Source organism: Enhydra lutris, unplaced genomic scaffold, assembly GCF_002288905.1.
Source record: "Enhydra lutris kenyoni isolate GAN:26980312 unplaced genomic scaffold, ASM228890v2 scaffoldscaffold36, whole genome shotgun sequence".
NCBI classification, from domain to species: domain Eukaryota; kingdom Metazoa; phylum Chordata; class Mammalia; order Carnivora; family Mustelidae; genus Enhydra; species Enhydra lutris.
This window is the reverse complement of record NW_019154120.1, coordinates 20,101,524-20,120,045: the sequence shown is the minus strand read 5'-3', so window position 1 is coordinate 20,120,045 and position 18,522 is coordinate 20,101,524. Positions and strand designations below refer to the sequence as shown.

General features: G+C 37.8%; 1 protein-coding gene across 3 annotated transcripts in view; it reads right to left on the bottom strand.

Annotated features, from left to right (window-relative positions):
* The window catches only part of LOC111154213 (transcription factor 4), a 349,469-nt gene that overhangs the window by 106,877 nt on the left and 224,070 nt on the right, over positions 1-18,522 (bottom strand). For 2 of the 3 annotated variants that reach the window (XM_022513674.1, XM_022513675.1), the window contains 2 exons: positions 16,611-16,737; positions 16,081-16,130 (listed from right to left, as the gene is read on the bottom strand). In XM_022513674.1, coding sequence (XP_022369382.1) covers positions 16,081-16,130; positions 16,611-16,737 — 177 coding nt within the window. Of the gene's footprint in view, positions 1-16,080; positions 16,131-16,610; positions 16,741-18,522 lie in introns of all 3 variants that reach the window. The other variant, XM_022513673.1, reaches the window with a different exon arrangement.

Below are 18,522 nucleotides of genomic sequence, written 5' to 3'. Positions count from 1 at the left end.
CTTATAGTCATAATTAAGTCTTCCTGGTAAATGCACTATTTAGGTGACTTTTGATGGATTATCATAGGAGAAAAGGATCTGCCAACATTTCTAGACAAAATCTCCAATTATACAGTTCCAAGATAAACAAAATGGACTTTAAAGTATTAAAAACTCTGGGCCACAACACCCAGCTTAGGAAAGAAATTCCTTTCAGAAGAAAAGGAAATAGTATAAGCTCTTAGCTATTTTAAACAACTTCTAAATGGAAGAAGGAGACAGTGACTTTACCTTTCTAGAAGTGAGAACAGATACTTCAAAATAATAACTCGAATATTAAGTGAGAGTAGTAGTTTGAGTTATATAGTTGAATTAATAAATTATGACTGGGCTAACTTGGGACTAAAATTATTAATTGTTTAAAATAATTCACTTTCTGGTCTAGAAAATATCTTAATCTTGACCTAGAGAAAAGTCACTACTTAGTAATATCTTTCTTTAGTGGCTGAGAGGCACTCAGTTTCCATTGTCAAAGATACCCATGTAAGTGGGTAATACCCAAATATATACGGATGAATGTTCAGATCTTACTTTTTCAAAGGCAGGGGCAAGAGAAACTGGTACCATACTTTAAATTTAATTATAAAATCAATTCTCAGGAATTCAAAATAGTGCCTAAGAAGCAGGCTGAGGACCAGATCTGGCCACTGAAAGCTGGGTAAAGCTCTTGCTGAGACACAAGAACAGAACAAGCACATTCGATCAGAGAGTGTGTCGGTCACAAGCGTGGGACTTACACCCAGGGAAACCTGTCCTTAATTTATCCCGCCGTGTGTAGAATTGGCAAGGATCTCCAAACATCATTTACATACCATATGCCCTGAATTACCTAGGCACAATGGATGTGGACAAATATGACGTTTCAGGTCTGACTGTTTGCTTCCTTTTGCAAGTTTTGCAGCTTTCACTTCATTTTCCCCATTGCCACATAATTTAAGGCAATATTGCATGTTGCCAAAGAATGTTTTGCTAAAGCAATAAATAGTTCACTGTGCTTTGTGATTAGAAGAAGATGACCCTGAGGTAGGTGAACAAACAGGAGGTATTATTTTTCCTATGTAAGAATCAAATAAAGGCAATCAGCTCTTTATGCTTTGGACTCATTTTAACCTTTGTTTCCTTAATAAGCATATAAATGCAAGGCATTCAACAATAAAACAGAATTCAGCTATTCTGGCTTCTCTTTAGGACATATAAAATTGGTCATCAAGTTTTCATGTTTAAAAGGGATTCCTGAAAGTAGACTCTATATTTGTTCCTCTTGTAAATAAAGGCATTATGATTGTCCTGTGCCTTGGTTTCCCTCTTCTCTCAGTCACGGTATTAATAAAAAGCCAGTAATATTTGTCCAGAATCTGAAGCCAAATTTAAGGTCAGACTGATAAAAATGTATATTTAAACCAAAAAGATCAATAGCCTAAAAAAGCCTTGGAACAGAATTACGTACATATTTTTTGTTGTGTACTATAAATTTGACTGTATAAACTTCCAATTAAAAATGACATTCACACCATCATTTTTGATAGAATTTTGCACAGTAGGAATACTCATTAATGCAGGGTAATACAGTGTGATAAGCAGCTTAGACATCAAAATAGTAAAAAAAAAAAAAATGCCAGTTGGTCTATTCTGTACATGAGTAAAATAAAATTAAAAAAAAATACCTGAGGAATTAATTAAAAAGAACACTTATATATATATATATATATATATATATATATATATATATATATATATATTAACTCTGTCAAATCAAACACATTCATTCTCTGGTCAGTTTCTGTAGAGATCACAGTCTTAGTCCCCCCCCACCCCAAAAAATCCATCCTACATTTGTTGATAAAAGATGAAATGCATTGCTATATTTGAAATAGAACAAAATACAATTTAATTTACCCATCCTATAATTGCCCTTCTCTACTAGTGTATGGACACACCTCATTTGCCAGTTACTTTAACATACAGTTGAGAATTATGTATGAACACTTTGTATTTTCCATTTAAAATCAAGAAATGACCCATGTGCACATGGGTCATTTCTTGATTTTAAATGGAAAATACAAAGTGTTCATACATAATTCTCAACTGTATGTTAAAGTAACTGGCAAATGAGGTGTGTCCATACACTAGTAGAGAAATAAGTAAAAGGCAATGTAGTAATTTCAGAACACTATCAAATAATTTGCTTCCTTTAGGGGACAAGAAAAGAAAGAAGCTTCCACTTGAAGACCAGCAATGAAAGGGTTAACAGACATATGCTGTATAATTAGGAGATGCATTAATGATTATGAATAGTAAATGATTTGGTGCAAAGAAAAAAATTTTAGTCAAAGGGACATGTACCTATCTTACATGTTTATTAGTAACTGTATATAACTAGAGAATTCTGCTATTAAGAATCTTGCATTATTGGTGTAAATACTTCCAAGGGTACATCAAATTGTAATCTTTCATACGACATCCATCAAACCAGGCTGGAGATTTTGACAAACATTAAACACAGTAAGGAGGCAATTATGTATGCATGATTTAATCTGCAACTAATTAATATGCAAATTTATTCATATGTTAGTTACTAAATTAAAAATGCAAAGAAGCCCTTATGGTGATTCTCGAAATTTTGCACAAACAGAACATTTAAAATGTAAGAAAAATGAAGTTTTTTAGAAACCCATAACACACTTTTAGTGTCTCCAGAACCTGTTGCATTAAGAAGACTCAAAAATATGTGTTTAAATACTAGATAATAATTTAAAAGGTGTGCTAATTTTATGTGAGAATGTGGGAACAGAAAGGTTAATCAGAATTCTCTCGAACTCTTAAGAGATACACTCTAATTACCAGACAAATGGTATTCTATTTCTAAGCTTCCTTCCCTGCTTTTAGGGTTGTCAGAAGTTGGTCATCTTACTGATATCCTGCACAAATGGTTAGGGGAATAAATAGTATTTGCAAGCAACCAGAGATATTGAAAATTCTAAGGGAACTTTGAGACCATTTGGTGTTCACTACACATACAATTCACTCCTCAAGATGGCAACTCGCTCTTTTCGCCTTGGGGGAACAGCTCTTTGCAAACAGAGAAATGGGAGGAAATTCTAGAGGGAGGCTAGAAATTCTCCCAAACTCTCTTCCAAATGAATCTTCAAAGAAAATAATGCGACTAACACAAGAGCAGCAACCTCCCCAAAAAGCAGAAGGTAATTTCATCCGAATTCAATCGGGCTGTTTTAGCCCTGCGTTTTCCAGACAGTCCAGAACTGATTTGAATCTTTGATGGGAGATGAGGGTTGTGCAGTAGTGATAATTTAAAAATATCTCTGGGCGTCTGCATACAAGGGAGTATCCAGTCAAGTGCATATATTATCCTTTGGTTCTGCTGCTTTCTGCAAGAGTCTGATTTCCCTAGGACTTCCTCGAGACCAGCAGCGGCAAGGCTCTGTGTGGATCCCCTCTCCCCTGATCACCTTTCTCATCCCAAGTCCAGCGGCCCTGTCTGCAGCTCCCGGAGCTGGCACTTGGAACAGCTGTACTGGTTCAAGAAATCAACACAACTCAACTGTATGAGGACACACAGTAACAGCGTCTACGGCTCTTCCCGGGGCACTGAACTCTCACCCACGGAAAAAAAAAAAAAAAAAAAAAAATCGCCATCAGTCTCCTTGCTGCCAAGTGACACACAAAAAGGAAGTTAACCATTGGCTGTTACTCGCATTCACAGTCTGACTCTGATCTCCCAGCTTCCCTTAGCCCATTCTGATGCCAAGCGGACTAGAGCTTGCCCATTTCATTTCGACCACGGCAGCCAAAAAAAGCCCTGCCCCACCGTGCAACGACAAACAGTCTGTTTTGATATTAGTACCTCAGTATGTGATATAAGAGAGTCAGATGTCCCCCAAACTATGTGCCCTCCCCTGAGGGACTCCGTCCTGGCCTTCCTTGGCCGAGGGATGGGGAGCGTGCCACAAATCCTTAGCTTTGAAAGCACAGGGGGAGGAAACACACCATTCGCAGGGCTCAGACAGAAATGGCGAGGAGAGACTCTTGTGGGGAGAGGATTCATGGCCTCCAATTCAGCACTCGCATCTAACTGGAAATATTAACTCATATTCTATTCACTCCCTGCCAGCCAGCATACATGAGCACAAACTGAATTACATAAGGAGTCTTTTTCTTATGTAATTAAATCTTAGGAGACGCTAGTAAGTAAACATCAGATTTTCTTTCTCCCTTTTTTTTTTTCTCCATGAAAGGAAGAGGAATTTGGGGGGTGTTCAGAAGAATGGAATTTTTCCCTTGATTCTCAGAGGGAGAGGAAGATGGGAGTAAAATCATCTCCCCTGCCCCCCTGTCCTCGTCCCCCAACACATTCTGATTTCTTCGTTAAAAGCATAGAATCAGACTCTAACCTGGTTTAACCTCACCATGTGCCCCATAATGTTCTCATTCCCTCCAGCATTAACAGAACAGGCCTTTTATGATTCCAACGAGGCATCATCAGGTGAGGATCTCAATTTCTGGGCATTTCAGGAATCTGAGGGTAACCCAGGCCTCTTTAGTTTTTACAGGTGACTCCATTTTTGTTGTGACCAGAACTGAACATAAAGCTTTTAAAGGCTTAAATGTACACATTTATGCATTCATTACACAGTGTTAAATCTAATTTGTTCTTTTTACTGTCACAGGAAGCACATGTTTAAAGCAATCTGTTTCCTCATGTGAATGCTTTCCTGTCTGTTTAAAAAAAATTGCGACACACTTTACCCTGAGTAACCAAGAGGTGATCATAAATATCCCTAAATAGCATTAAACAGATATGAAAGACATTAACACTTTCAGAATGCCAAAGTAGTATTAAAAAAAAAAAAATTCTAACAGATGCTCCTAGGTCAAAAAGTGAAATGTGTGTTTCCTGAAAAAACACTCTCATCAGAATCATAAATGAACTGTGAGCGGAGAAGAGGTGTTGCTGAACAAACGGGGATCCTTTTGGGGAGGAACACAGCAATCCCCTGCCAAAGTGTACTTGCCATAAAAAGCCAAATTGAAATGGAAGTTTGATGAAAACCAATATCCTTTGTAATCCACAAGGTGGCAATGACTACAAATGAGGGGTGCCTCCATCGGATCTATCCGGTTTCCCAGAGAAAGAGTCTGTCTCTGTGAACCCATGCCTCGGTCCTGTTCGGGGACATGAGGAAGCGGTCCGGCCAGAAGGACCTTTCCCGGAGAGTCTAATGTACTGCCTGGCTTTTCTGTCAATGAAAACTGGCTGGGAAAAGTCATTCGCTGTGAAACGCAGACAGCAGGCTCTCTCTCCTGCACCCCTTTTGGCAGATGTTTTTTTTTTTTCTTTCGATGCAAGAGTTCACTAATCAGCCCTTATTTTAAAAAAAAAAAAAATTGTTCTAAGTTTCCCTTAGCTGACAAGCAAAAACAAGTTTTCTTTTATGAATTCAGCAATGGCCCTGAGCGGGGGGCGGGGGGGGGCGGTAGAAGAAGAAGAAAAAAAAAAACAAACCAAAAAACCCCCACATTATAATGTGGCAAAGGCCAGAATCCAGCAATACTTTGACTTTACCTTAAAACATCTGTATAAATAGTTCCTGTTTCACGTTAGAAATTTACCTCAACAGTCCGAAACAAATCGAACTCTGTTTTACTTTAGAAGCGAAACAAAGTGCCACACGCTCCCACCTACCCAGCACATCTTCGTCTTGCCAGATGAAGCCAAAACCCCAGGCCTGACCTTTTCGCATGGGACCAGAGCCAGTCCTACAAAGGTGGTTCATCACTCGGGAGGGCCCGCTTCTGACCAATTACAGTGAGACTGAGAGAGGATGAGAGGAGAAGCATGTATCTCCTTATCGCTCAGAGGCAGGGCTGATTCAGGCACGAACAAATTACTGGCAGAGGGAATCATATTACGAGGCGCTCTGTCATTTTGGCCTGATGTCCCATTTCAAGAGAAAAAAGATGGAGTATATACTTGCAACACAAACTTGGTAGAGTGATAAGTCTAATGATTAAAACAGCTGACTAGGTGTCTTGGCCTGATAGAGACACTCCTACAAGGACAAAGATATACAAAAAGTGCTTGCAGGTTTTCGTAGTTTTGGGGAAAAAAAACCAGTGACCTCCATCAGGTAGAATTCTTCTACACGCAGCTGGGACCCCGGTCTTAGTTTCTGTTCAGCTGCTAACTACACCAGTAAGCCGCGTGTTCAATTTTTCCCAAGTGCTAGAAGAAAGGGTAGGTTACCTTGCGGCTGGTGTTAACGTTGTCGGGGGGCTTATTATTATTGTCATTAGAGGTTATCATTTCTTAGATATTTACAATGGGTCAGGACCACACGGAGCACATCACATATATTTAGTCATTTATTTATTTCTCCCAATATCCTTGGGGGAAATGCATATTTCCCTCATTTTTAAGGGAAGAATTCAAGGATATTACATCATGTACCCAAGGCCATGTGGCTAGTAAGCAGCACAGCCAACTAAAACCCCAGTTGATTCCACGCTCCTAACCACTAGATCATACTTCCTCTGTTGCAGAAATGGTATATTGAATGGTCTAGTCTCCTTAAGGGGTCTGCCTGGGCAGAAGTTGTACATTATAAACAGTGAACACCTTAGAGGTACTGAGGGTCATTCTACAGTGAGATGAAACTTTTGAATATTTAATTTGTTCCAGACAGGCAAATACTTGATACGTTGGATCAGGTTGTGGAGACCTTTTTGTTCTACCAAGGGTTCTGAATAGCCAGAGGCAGGCAGCATAGCATCCTGATTAAGGACGGATAAGCCTTCAGACAGACTGCCAGGGTCTCAATCTCAACTCTGCCATTTACTAGCTGTGTAACCTCAGGCAAGTGTCTCTACCCCTCTGTGTCTAGTTTCTTTAGCTATGAATGAAGAGTAGGCTATCCCATCTCATAGGATTTTGTCAGCGTTAATGTGATTTATTGGAGGCAAAGTGCTCAGTTCCTGGCTCAGGATAAGCACGGTGGTAAGGGTTTGTCCTGAGTGTATCAACCTCATCTCCTGAAGAAGGTGTTATTTATTCCATGAAATAGGTTTGTGACCCAACCAGGGCTACGAGGTGATTAAGTAAAGGTTATGGGACAATTAATTAGGAAGATCTCTTGCTTTCTAGTGCAGTGTTATTTCCATCCCACTACCCCACTTTTATTACTATCTTCATTCTTGGAAATCCCTTTCAAGGAAATATGCACGTCAGTGAATTTAACTTTACGGGACCCCCCCCTCAAAAAAAAGATGTAAAAAAGATCCTTACCCATTTCAAGGTGGTTACAAGTGGGTAAGGGGACTCAGCATCCCCAAATCCAGCCTGAAGGACAGTAAGCCCTGTGTTTCACTGCGAGTGTTGATTTTTTGAACACATGACCTTCTCAAAAGGCCAGACTTTATGCTCTTTAAAATACTAAGGTCATCCCCAGCAACAGGGGATGTGAGTGACAGAACATGGGGAACTTCCTTAAACAGGAAGGACCTCAGCAGTGAGGCTTCATGATTGAAATAAAGAGGACACTGAAGAGAAAGAAATACTCGGTGTTGCTCGTTGTGTCGAGTTTTTTGGTTAGTTGAACAATATGCTTTGAAAAAGTATAAGAGAAGAAAGAAATGACTGAATGAATGGAAACTTCTGAAAATGCTTTCTCCTCCCTCCCACCTGGACGCTCCCGGTTTGTCACCATAGGGTCCCGCTTAACAGCTAGGTTGTTGGCGTCATTTATTGAAGAGAAAACAAAACATCATTGTTTGTAGAATAATTGCTTATTGGGATGTGAATTTCATAATTCCAACTCTATCTGCCCGTAATAAAAACACTGAATTCCATTTTCTTTTGCCCAACCCTATCGATTAAGCTATAGATGATATGTACCAATGTGTTGTATATATCTAAAAATAAAATTCGTATCAAGGCACTTTATGAGGAACCCATAGGTTTTGGCAATAAAATCTCACTCATGAAGCATATGCCTTAGTATTAAATGGCAGAATTTGTACCTTTTTATGACAGAACAATACTTTCAAACAGTACAATAGTTAAAGAAACAGACTGATTTTCTATTTCGCTTAATGGCTTACAAATTTCAAACTGATTCAAAAAGTCTTAATTCCCAGGCCATGAACATTCTTTTAAAACCTCAGCTTCAGTGGTGAGGAGAAAAGAGTGGAGTACTACTGTACTCTGCGACACATTTTATTTTTTATCTCCTCTGCTAACCTCTCAAGTTCTCAGACTTTCCTATGATAAACTCAGGTTTTTATACCCCACTTATTATTGAATTATTTTGTACTCAGTTTTGTTTCATAATGAGCAAGCCAGAAAATATTATTGTACCCTAGGTCAATACACCTGAGCACTTGTGAAACAACTGAATTCCCCAAACAGGGTTACTTGAAAACGTTAATGCCAAGAAATCGGCCTCCTACTTGAAACTGCTTTCTCAAGGCAGCTAATGATATACTCTGCCAATCGGTACAAGGAAAGCCATTACAGTGTTATTAGAAGTATAATCCAGGAGGCATATTTAGAATGATATAGGCTGGGGAGGAGGAGGCTGCTGTAGACAGACACTCTTTCTCGGATGGTATCAAAATAATTGCTCCAAAACAGCATTTTTTCTTTTTAAGAAAAAAGAAATCCCTAGATGGTAACAGTAAGTGGGAACAGTGACAGTTTCTGTATGTGTGTGAGAAATATACCACAAGGGTCATTTTTCTGAGAACACTAAGTCTTTCTAATATGAGTCCATGTTTCACAAAGGAAATGCCTTTTAATCGACATCGTTGCAAACACTACTGACACACAGCAACACGCCAAAACATTTCTTCACACTTTGCTACCAAGGGGGCTTTGCTAAGAAACGCCCTTCTTCTTCTGTACCACTGAATACTCAAACTGAACCTTGTGACACTGCATACATGTACAGGTCCTCATCCGAATACTCTAGAAACAAACACTTACATATCAAGTCTCAACCTTACTGGCATTATTTAGGATTGATTAATTCCTCAGATGACAAAGTTAGGCTAAAAAGATGATCATGGCTGTTGCCGCACAACTTGAATATAGACCTCTAAAAGTGTTCTCTTCAAACTCGAATTTGCACATTCTTTCAGAATGGAAATCTGTGCTTCTCACCGAAACTTAAAGCGTTTTTCAACCTTGAAATCCTACAAAATGCAGACCCTTCTGCACTACCTTAATTTCTCTGAAGAGGGAGTAGAAGCTCAAGCAAAGCATAAAACTCACAGAGCTCTGTACCTATGCAACAGCAGCAACTACCAAAAAAAAAAAAAAAAAAAAAAAAAAAAAAAATCGGAATCACTCACATGCTGCTGTTTTGAGATAAAATAATTAAGTATTTAAAACTACAAAATTTGCACTGCATTTCATAAAACCTCTTACTCCTTTTTAAAAAGAGCACACTCCGCTACACAAATACACCCTGGGACAGTTGAGATCAAGGCTGAGAATCTTATGCTATTGCGTGGAAATGCGACTTTATGTTCAGTTTAAGAATTCAGTGCAATTTATTTAAAAAAACAAAACAAAGCAAGTGTCTGTCAACAGCCTGACAGAATTTAATCTGCCTTAAGAAAATACAACTTTGCTATTTTTGAAGAGACTCTTCATTCCTTTTAGGGTTATTGCCACATATTTTGAGAGACTCTTACTTAGTCCTCCAAGTTCTATCTGATTTTGATTTAGGACTTTCAAACAAAAACTTTATTATTGTTCGAAATCAGGAAAACACACCTTGAAAACACAAAAATTGTCAGTGACTGGGGAGGAAAAAAAAGTGAGTGAGCTTCTCTATGTTAGAAAATAAAACGAATGGTTCAATCAGTGAAATACCGGAACTTTAAAAAATGGTTCCTGACCAAATATTGAGCCAAGCATCTATATTATTCCACAAACATAAAGTAAATGCACAGTCGAACCACACGCTGCAAAACAAGCTTGTATAATTTCAGAATGCATGCAAGCCTGTTACAATTCTCTCTCTAGGTAAGCCACCTTACAGAAGCTTCTTGGATTTCTTAATAATTAAACCACTCAGACGGAGTCCAAGACTTCACACCAAAATACACTCTTCAGTGCAAGTGATAAAATAAGGTTCCAAATAACAGTTTCCTGAAATGTATTTCTCCTTTCTCAACAAATGAGGCCAGTTTTATACTAAATGCTATCGTTCCAGTTGTTGAAATCTTAGCAAAAGTCCTGATAAATCTTAGCAGGTGAAATATCGAAAAGTTGGTTAAAAAAATAAAAATATGCACGGGGGCAGGGGGGGATAGATATCAAGCATGCCACCTTAGAAGAGCTTGCTTGGTAGAATAATCAGACAAAGGGGGCCAGCAAGGCATCTCTATTGAGGAGGAAATTAGGTGGTTGTGTCTCATTCAAGTGTTTGACACATATATCCTTTTCATTTGTAAAGATAATCCCAGAAGAGCTCACAAATATGCAAACCTTTCTTCTATAGTTGACTTTTGTGTTTTTCTTCTTCCTTACATTTCTTCCCACTTTATATTTAAAATATACACACCAGAAGTCATCCTTTTAAGGGGAACAGGAATAGATTTCATAACAGAGAGGATGATGGAAAAGAGATTTCATTATTCCAAAATTCCAAACAAAAATACAGAAATCTTGTAGCAAACTCCTGAGAGATTGGAATGCCTAATGGTACATATGTTGTATATTTGGATGAATCTCATACGCTTATGAAATATTCTTAATAGACTAAGAACCCCCAATAAAAACTTTAAATATAGAGATTCTCCTATATTTGTCTCATAACCAGCAATTCATAAAAAAAGCATAATGTCTGTAGCCTCTAACTGTAATGGAGACAATAAGATTGGTTTTCAAAGAAAGAATGTATATGCTGAACTTCTGAAGCCTTTGGTTTAGTAAATTCAATATTAATTGCACAAAAATATATGTTCTGTGTGATGAACATCTTCTCAACTTTCAAGGTCTCCCCGGTGTCATGTGACCTATTCTGTGTAAATTGCGTGAATAACACTTTTGTCCTGTTGGGGATGATTTAATTGCATTATACTTTATCTCTTTTCTGTCTATACATTTCCACAACTAGTAAGCATAATTCTAATATCCGAACTTCATATTTCAATATCTTTAGTTGAAGAATGGGTACACTAAGTTTAAAGTTAACTATTGTGAGCTATCCAAAGATTTTAATGTAAACATCTATGGTTACACTTTTTCACAAAGGATCTACCCCTCCAGGAATGAAATTTGATGAGGCCCCTCATTTTATATCTTATCACATAACTGGTTACTCTAGAATTTCCTACAAAGGATGGTGTCCAGGTGGCTGACACTAAGTTCATTTTAAAATTAATATAAATTTTATTGTAACAAAAGCTATATTATCCCTCAAGTTAAAATTCTGCTGACATGTAATAGCATTACTGTGATTTATGATTAATTTCAAAGTGATGGGGAAATGATATATTTTAAGTACTGAAGTTTTCAATCATATATAATTTCTGAGCCTCTAAAAGGAAAAAAAAATGATTACCAACTTCTCTTTTACATTGTGATTTCCTCAAGCGTTTGAAAAAGAAATTTTTTTTTCCAAAAATATTTTAAGGTATGAACTCTACATCATTTTTGAAACCTCCGAATATGAAGGTTTTTTACATATTGTAAAAGGCACAGGACACTTAATGCCATCAACATTACCCAACTTTTCCTGATAATCTCTTCTGTAAAAGAAAGTCTCATTTAAACTTTAAGATTTTATTTTCTTTAAGCATTTTTCTGTTAAGAAACTCGGTAAAGCCTGGTGTCTTATACGCACTGAATTTTTATTTTTCAAGTCCACCTAATGATTAACTCGTCTCAAAGTTTCTTGGAGTGCCCAAATCTTATTTTAGAATCTTTTCTATCAGAGAGATTGTTGTTCTTAGGACCCATGTGCCCCAAATTATCTCTGACCACCTAATGCAAAGCTTGCCAGATCTATGTGATTTTGAAAACTATAAGCAAACAAAGAAAAAACAACTGTAATTTAACATTAAAAAAAAAAAAGACTTTACTGAAAAGTTCAGTTTGGAAAATCCCTGGTGATAAGACATGCCATCAACTACTTCTAAGGATAAAACTTCTTATTTCTAGAGACATCTAAAGTTCCAGGGATTCCAAATGGGGAAGACAAGTGAGACTGTCACTGAAATTTCAAAACTCAGTTGGAAGTAAAGATAAATTCCACCCATGTTCGAAGTAGAACTGGTTGCTGTTGTTAACAGTTTCTGATTAAATGTATGTCATTTCACATTCAAATTATAAGAATATGGAGTTTTTCTGTGTTTCCATATTGGTGGGCACAATAAAGTTCTCGAAAGACCATATCTTTGTGCTTTTTATGTATGTGTGGAAAAAAAGTATTTTAGAACAGCACAATGTGAAAATCTTTTGCTCTCTAGATTTTAATGCCTCCATGTAAATTTCTAAGAATTATGGATCATTTTCCCCAAAAATGTGATTTAATGGGTATATTTTTCTCCGCATGAGTTCAGGATTCAATATGTATGACGATGCGGCTATACAAAGACAAGAAATCTGCTGGAAAGAGCAGTAGAGTTGAAAAGTGTTAAGTTTGAGATCTAGGATTTAAAAGAGAAATCGAAGACATAGAAATCAGACTGGAAGTTCACGTGCAGATCCAAGAAATCAGACAGGTAAAAGGAATGCTGGCGTCAACAAACAACGAAGCTTTACCGTCGAACTCCCATCAAGAGATGGGGGCGACAAGAAGCTGGTCTGTGACGGAAAAGAACATACTGCGATCTGAACAGAGAACAGGAAAATGTTCTGCAGTACAACGCGGGGCTCTGGTGGGCAATTAGAGAGTTGTCATTTCGCAGAGCCTTCCCTTTAAAGAGACATCACCCTAGCCCTAACTCCAGGCCTCTGCGGTCCAGGGGGCCAGACTTCCTCCCCTCCACTGCGCCTGTGCAAGGCGACCCGCAGGATGGTTCTTCCGCCGCCCTATCAGTGTCACGCTTCCGCCGTGACTCCAGGTCTCTTAGAGGCAATGCACAGCACAAACACATTCAAGGATCCTGCCAGATCCATGGCATGATGTTGGGCCAGGCTTATGTTTCCTCTCTCCCACAGATGCTGCAGTATTTTGAAAAACAGGGCCAGGCGAGCCCCTCGCTCTCATTTCCTGTGAAGATCCAGACTAATGGCGACAAAAGAGGTCCAGCCTCTGTCTTCCGGGAATGCCATAAGTAATATCTGATTACAGATGTTACAGTTTAAATTTTCTTTGTTTTAGGTTAAGGAAGAGAAAGGGCCCATGTCGAAAAGGAGGGGGAAAAAGTGAGTTGACACAACAGATTGTGACAGATTTATTACTATTTATCACGGTAAATATGTATCGCAGAAAACATATAAATGTCTTTATCTAGTCGTAATCACTCCAAAGGAAACCTTTGATTAGCCCCAATTTCTTATTATTTGTAATAAAAGTATTCACACATACTGAAGCAAGTTTTAGGAAGTGTCTCTTGTCAGATTTACAGTCATTTTTATTTGAGCTTAAAAAAAGAATAAACATGGCAGAGGTCTAAAAATATGAAAATATGGGTCTACTGGGGCAAATGTGCTACAGTGACTATTGCAGACTCTTTAGATCAAATTAAAACATATATATTTTGTGTGGTGGTAAGGCATGTGGATCTTGTTGTAAATAATAAGCAATCCAATACATACAACAAACCCAATATAAAATAAGTTAAATTGTGATTAGAACAGAGCTGAGATTTTTTTTCCAAGTAGTAACAATAAATAGATGACTGGATTCTAAAATCGACCAAACTAAGTCATTCTTTTTTGCTTAAAAAAAGAAAAAACAAATAAAAAATAACAAGGATAAAATTTCCATTTCAATTGAATTTTCCTCCTTGCCTTTCCAAAAACAGGCTCTATTTACAAAAATGTTCTTTCAGGACCATTAAGACATTTAGCCAAGATAAATTGTCTAAGAAGAGTAAATCCTGAACTGACCATCAAAAGCCAAAAATTAAATAATACAAATTAAATTTCCAATTCCAGATCTACTGGGAAGAAAGGAAAGACACTTTTATATTTCTAAACATCTGACAACACATCAACAACACACAAACTGTCTAAACAGCAAAGAAAAACTATTTTCAGTGAAATTTTCTACAGGGAAAATTAGCTCTAGGGAAATACTTAAAAATTTACAATGAAGTAGGAGAAATTATTGTTGACAACGATTAAGCAGATAGATATTATCTAATGCCATTCCAAAGCACTCCTTGGAAATTGTGTCGATTTCTACATAATTTTAGCATTGGAAAAAACAAAGTTCATTTGACTCTGATCTTATAAATAAGGTTCTATAACTTTAAGTTTTCCATGGCTTTTATGACACACAGCTATTCTATCATTTCAGAAGAGTCAAAGGTCCACTTACTGTATTTAATACTGTCCGTATTAGGTTCAAGCATGTTTAAAATGTAAACAGCTGTGAGGACTATATCATTTGAAGTTGGCATAAAAGCTATTAAAAGCTAAAGTTTCATCTATATTAAATCCACCACAAACTTCAAGCTTAAAATATGCTTATAAAAACCTGAGGGGATATTAGTCAATTTCAATACAGCATAGAAATTTAAAGAATAAACCACTTGGTACATTTTTACGTGACTTACTGGTAGTCCAAAGTGACTATTTTATACACCATTGGCAGTTTTATTTACACAATATTTTTCTATATTTATGGATAATTTTGTGATGCTTCTACAACATTACCAAGTCTATGATAATCAGCATACAAAATTTGTGTTTTTTTCCTGATAAAGACTCACTCTGATATATTCACTTAATAATTTTTTGGATGAGCTGAACTGAAATCAAGTCAAATACACAGGTGTTTGGGTTAATCTAATCTTAGCTCATTTGCAAAACCTATTATTCTCCTAATTTATTAAAAATGAAGTAAAACTAATATGCGAGCATTGATTGGTAATATGTTTTCAGAAACCCAAATATCATTTTATTTCAGAGGAGAAGAACTTACAATAGGGCTCATTAGCATTCTTTTCAAAGAATACTAGTGCCCTACAGAGCACAGAATTAAATGAAATCAAAACTGTGTATCTATACCTGTATCTATCTCGAAGGAAGGAAGGAAGGAAGGAAGGAAGGAAGGAAGGAAGGAAGGAGAGAGGAACTCATATTTTTATTCTATGTAAGAAGGAAGCTCGTTAGGGAAAGACTGGTTCTAAACCAAATTAAACAAAATCATCTAGGAACTCAGATTTGAAAATATATGTTAGAATTGAAAATAAAGAGATCTTATTTAGTTGTGATCACAACAGCCTTTTGCTACATTAGAGACTAGAAGGACCTCAGCCGCGCCCCAGTCCAGCTCCAGGTATTAAAAAGACCCAGAATGCTCTTGGTTACAGATGTTTCCTCTGGTTGTCACCTGGTACTCCTGACACAAATGGCTACTGATGCGGCTACCTCTGAAGCTTTTATTCAGTCACCTCTCTAGAAAATAGAGACATTCTCTCTGCATTCTGGGCTGAAACCCATGTAAATTTTTGCTAAATCCTCTCCACAAATCTCCTTTCGCATGCAAATCCATAAATCATCATAATACCGACAAAGAATTTAACCAACAGATGAAACTAATACTCATTCTCTTGAAAGCCCTGTACAGGTAAAACTCCTCCAACTTCAGGCACCTTTTCAAGGCTCTCTTCGCAGCTTAACCTGCTGAGTATCAACACAACCACCCAGCCTTCCAGGATATGCAATTAATCACTCCAACACGGGTCAGGTGGCTGGACGTGCGGGTCGCTCCTACCCCGGCCAGATTCTAGAGAAACGTGCAGCTCTGGCGCCTAGCACCTTGTCACTCCCCTCTCCCTCGCATCAGTACGAAACAACAAAATAAACAATATGCAAAAGCAGAAACAAGCAGTACTTACTGAAGATGGCAAACCTGGAGGAACTTTTCGAACTTTCTTTGTCTGCACCTCTGAAAGAGAAGGAAGAGGGGCGGTGAGGTCCCCGCATGCCCATTTTCCTAACTAAAACAGATTACACCACGAAGCCATTTAGATTAGACCAGATTTTCTTAAGTCGTTACCTTAGCAAAATGTCAGTACCGCTCTCGTATTTTATTCTGGCAGACATCAAATTCTGCCTTTTTCGTAAAAATCAAGATCTTTAACTTTTTTTAAGCTTTGATTTTTTTTTTAAAGTTGCCTTATATGGGCAGCCAAGAGAAAACAAAAAATAAGCATACACCAAAATAGTTCTCTTGCTACTAGAAGTTGTTAACATACCCATCCAATGTACTACCGGGGAGGGGTGGTCACGAGCCTGACATTTGAGGAAAATTTTATGGTTTTGGAGGGTGGGGTGAGGGTAGGGCGAGAAGGGTGGTATTAAAAGAGAGAAGAAAGAAAAAGACGACTAATAATCACTCAGGCATTCAGACAGAGGAATACCTTACCCATGGCACTACTGTGAAGAGGCCTCCTTCGGGGGTTATTGCTAGAATACTGATAATACTGGGAGCCAGGTTTGGTGGGCGACAGGGTTCCTGGGGTGCCCATATCCATGTCACCTCCAAGGAGACTCTGCTAAAAGGTTAAAAAGGGAAAACAAACATGTAAGGTTAGTTTTTCTGCATTCACCAGCCCCCAACTGATTGTTAGTACTTAAACCCAGGCCATAAACAAAACAGCATCTGGTAAAACTGCAACAATGGCACAACAACCAAACAAAAGGGAAAGCAATCTCAGAAGCCAGCCCAAAGTTTGTGATTCTTTTTTTTGTTAATTCTTTGCTTTTGAGAGGAAGGTGGAAGAAGGTGATTCTCTTTCAACAGTATTTTCATCTTAAGACAGCTCACATTTTAATTTTTTTTAAGAAGAGGGCATTTAGGTCAGACTCGTGGTTTGGGGGTTTTTTGTTTTTTGGTGTTTTTTTTGTTTTTTGTTTTTTTTTTTTGCTTGTTTGTTTCTAATCGACACTTGGGCTCCTCTCTGGGAACTATCCCTGCCCTTCCTTCACAAGAACCCAAGAAGAACCTGATTTTTCGGACGCACGCACAACTTCCCCCCGCTGCTCACATTGGGGGTGAGTGGAGAACGCCCCCGTCCACTGAGGACTCTGCCTCTCTCCATCGGCACAGCTCTACCCTCCGCGGATTTACACGGCACCCACAGAAGAGAAAATGCCAGCGGAGCCGGGCGTAAACTCAAATCTCACACTAACTTCCAGAATCACAGAGATAGAGGCATTCTAAGCTAACAGGAACAAATTAAAGGACATTAGAATGCCCTCTTGAGGACTACTGGAAGCTAAAACACATCCCCACAGATTAAACATTTACCTGAGCCCTAGAGAACTTTCACAAATATCATGAACTTACCACAGGGTGATAAATGACTAAACTTTCGAAAAGGATGACACGCGAAAGATTCGATAATAATATTACAATGTCTAAAAACTACATAAAAACTTACCCATAATATATAAATCGCCTGATTATACTCTGCATTGAACACATTGTTCTTTTAATTAGTCTGATATGCAAGAAAACAAGTGTAGATACGACCATTTATATTAAGAACAAATTTACTGTTTAATAAAGAAATTTTAAAATTAAGTACTAAAAATCTAACTTTATCGTTACTTGTAATCAACTTTTACTGACTGAACTAATTACTGTCCTTGATAAAGTACAGAATGTGTTTTCCCTAATCTAAATTCTAATCACCATGTCACTCACAACAGACTTAGGGATGCTTCACTAACACACTATTCACATGCAAAATACTCTAAATAGGCCAATTATGACTCTGCCCCTGTTCCCTGGTTAACCCGCTGAGAACTGAAAAATTTCACAAGGCAGTCACCAACTAAAACAAAGAGTCCTTGTTTTAAATTAAGACAGTCTTTTTGATTCCTAAATAGCTCAACAAAGTGGCATGTCTTCTAGTGAAAGCAGTTGGTCAAATATGACCCATAAGCTGGAAAATCAAAAATTCAAACCTCCCCTTTCCAGGGCCATATAGCTAAATATCATAAAGAGGACCTCTCTATTCCAAGGGATTTTTGTGAGTGCTGGATGAGTAATATATAAAGGACTAATCAGTTACTGACAAGCTTGCCTTCACTGATTCCAGTTTCAGACTTTTCCAAGGGATGCATGACGAACGTTACTTTAAAATAAAACTTCGAGGAGGAGATTTTAGGTTGGAGGCTCATTTTGAGCGAAAACTCATGGCGAGTCTCTCCGTGTTTGCCACATGGATACCAGATAAAGCCAGAGTATTTACCAGATAAAAACCTGACATCTGCACGTTCTCTTGCTGCCTCTTCCGAACTTAAGAAAGATATCCAAATGCTACCCAGGG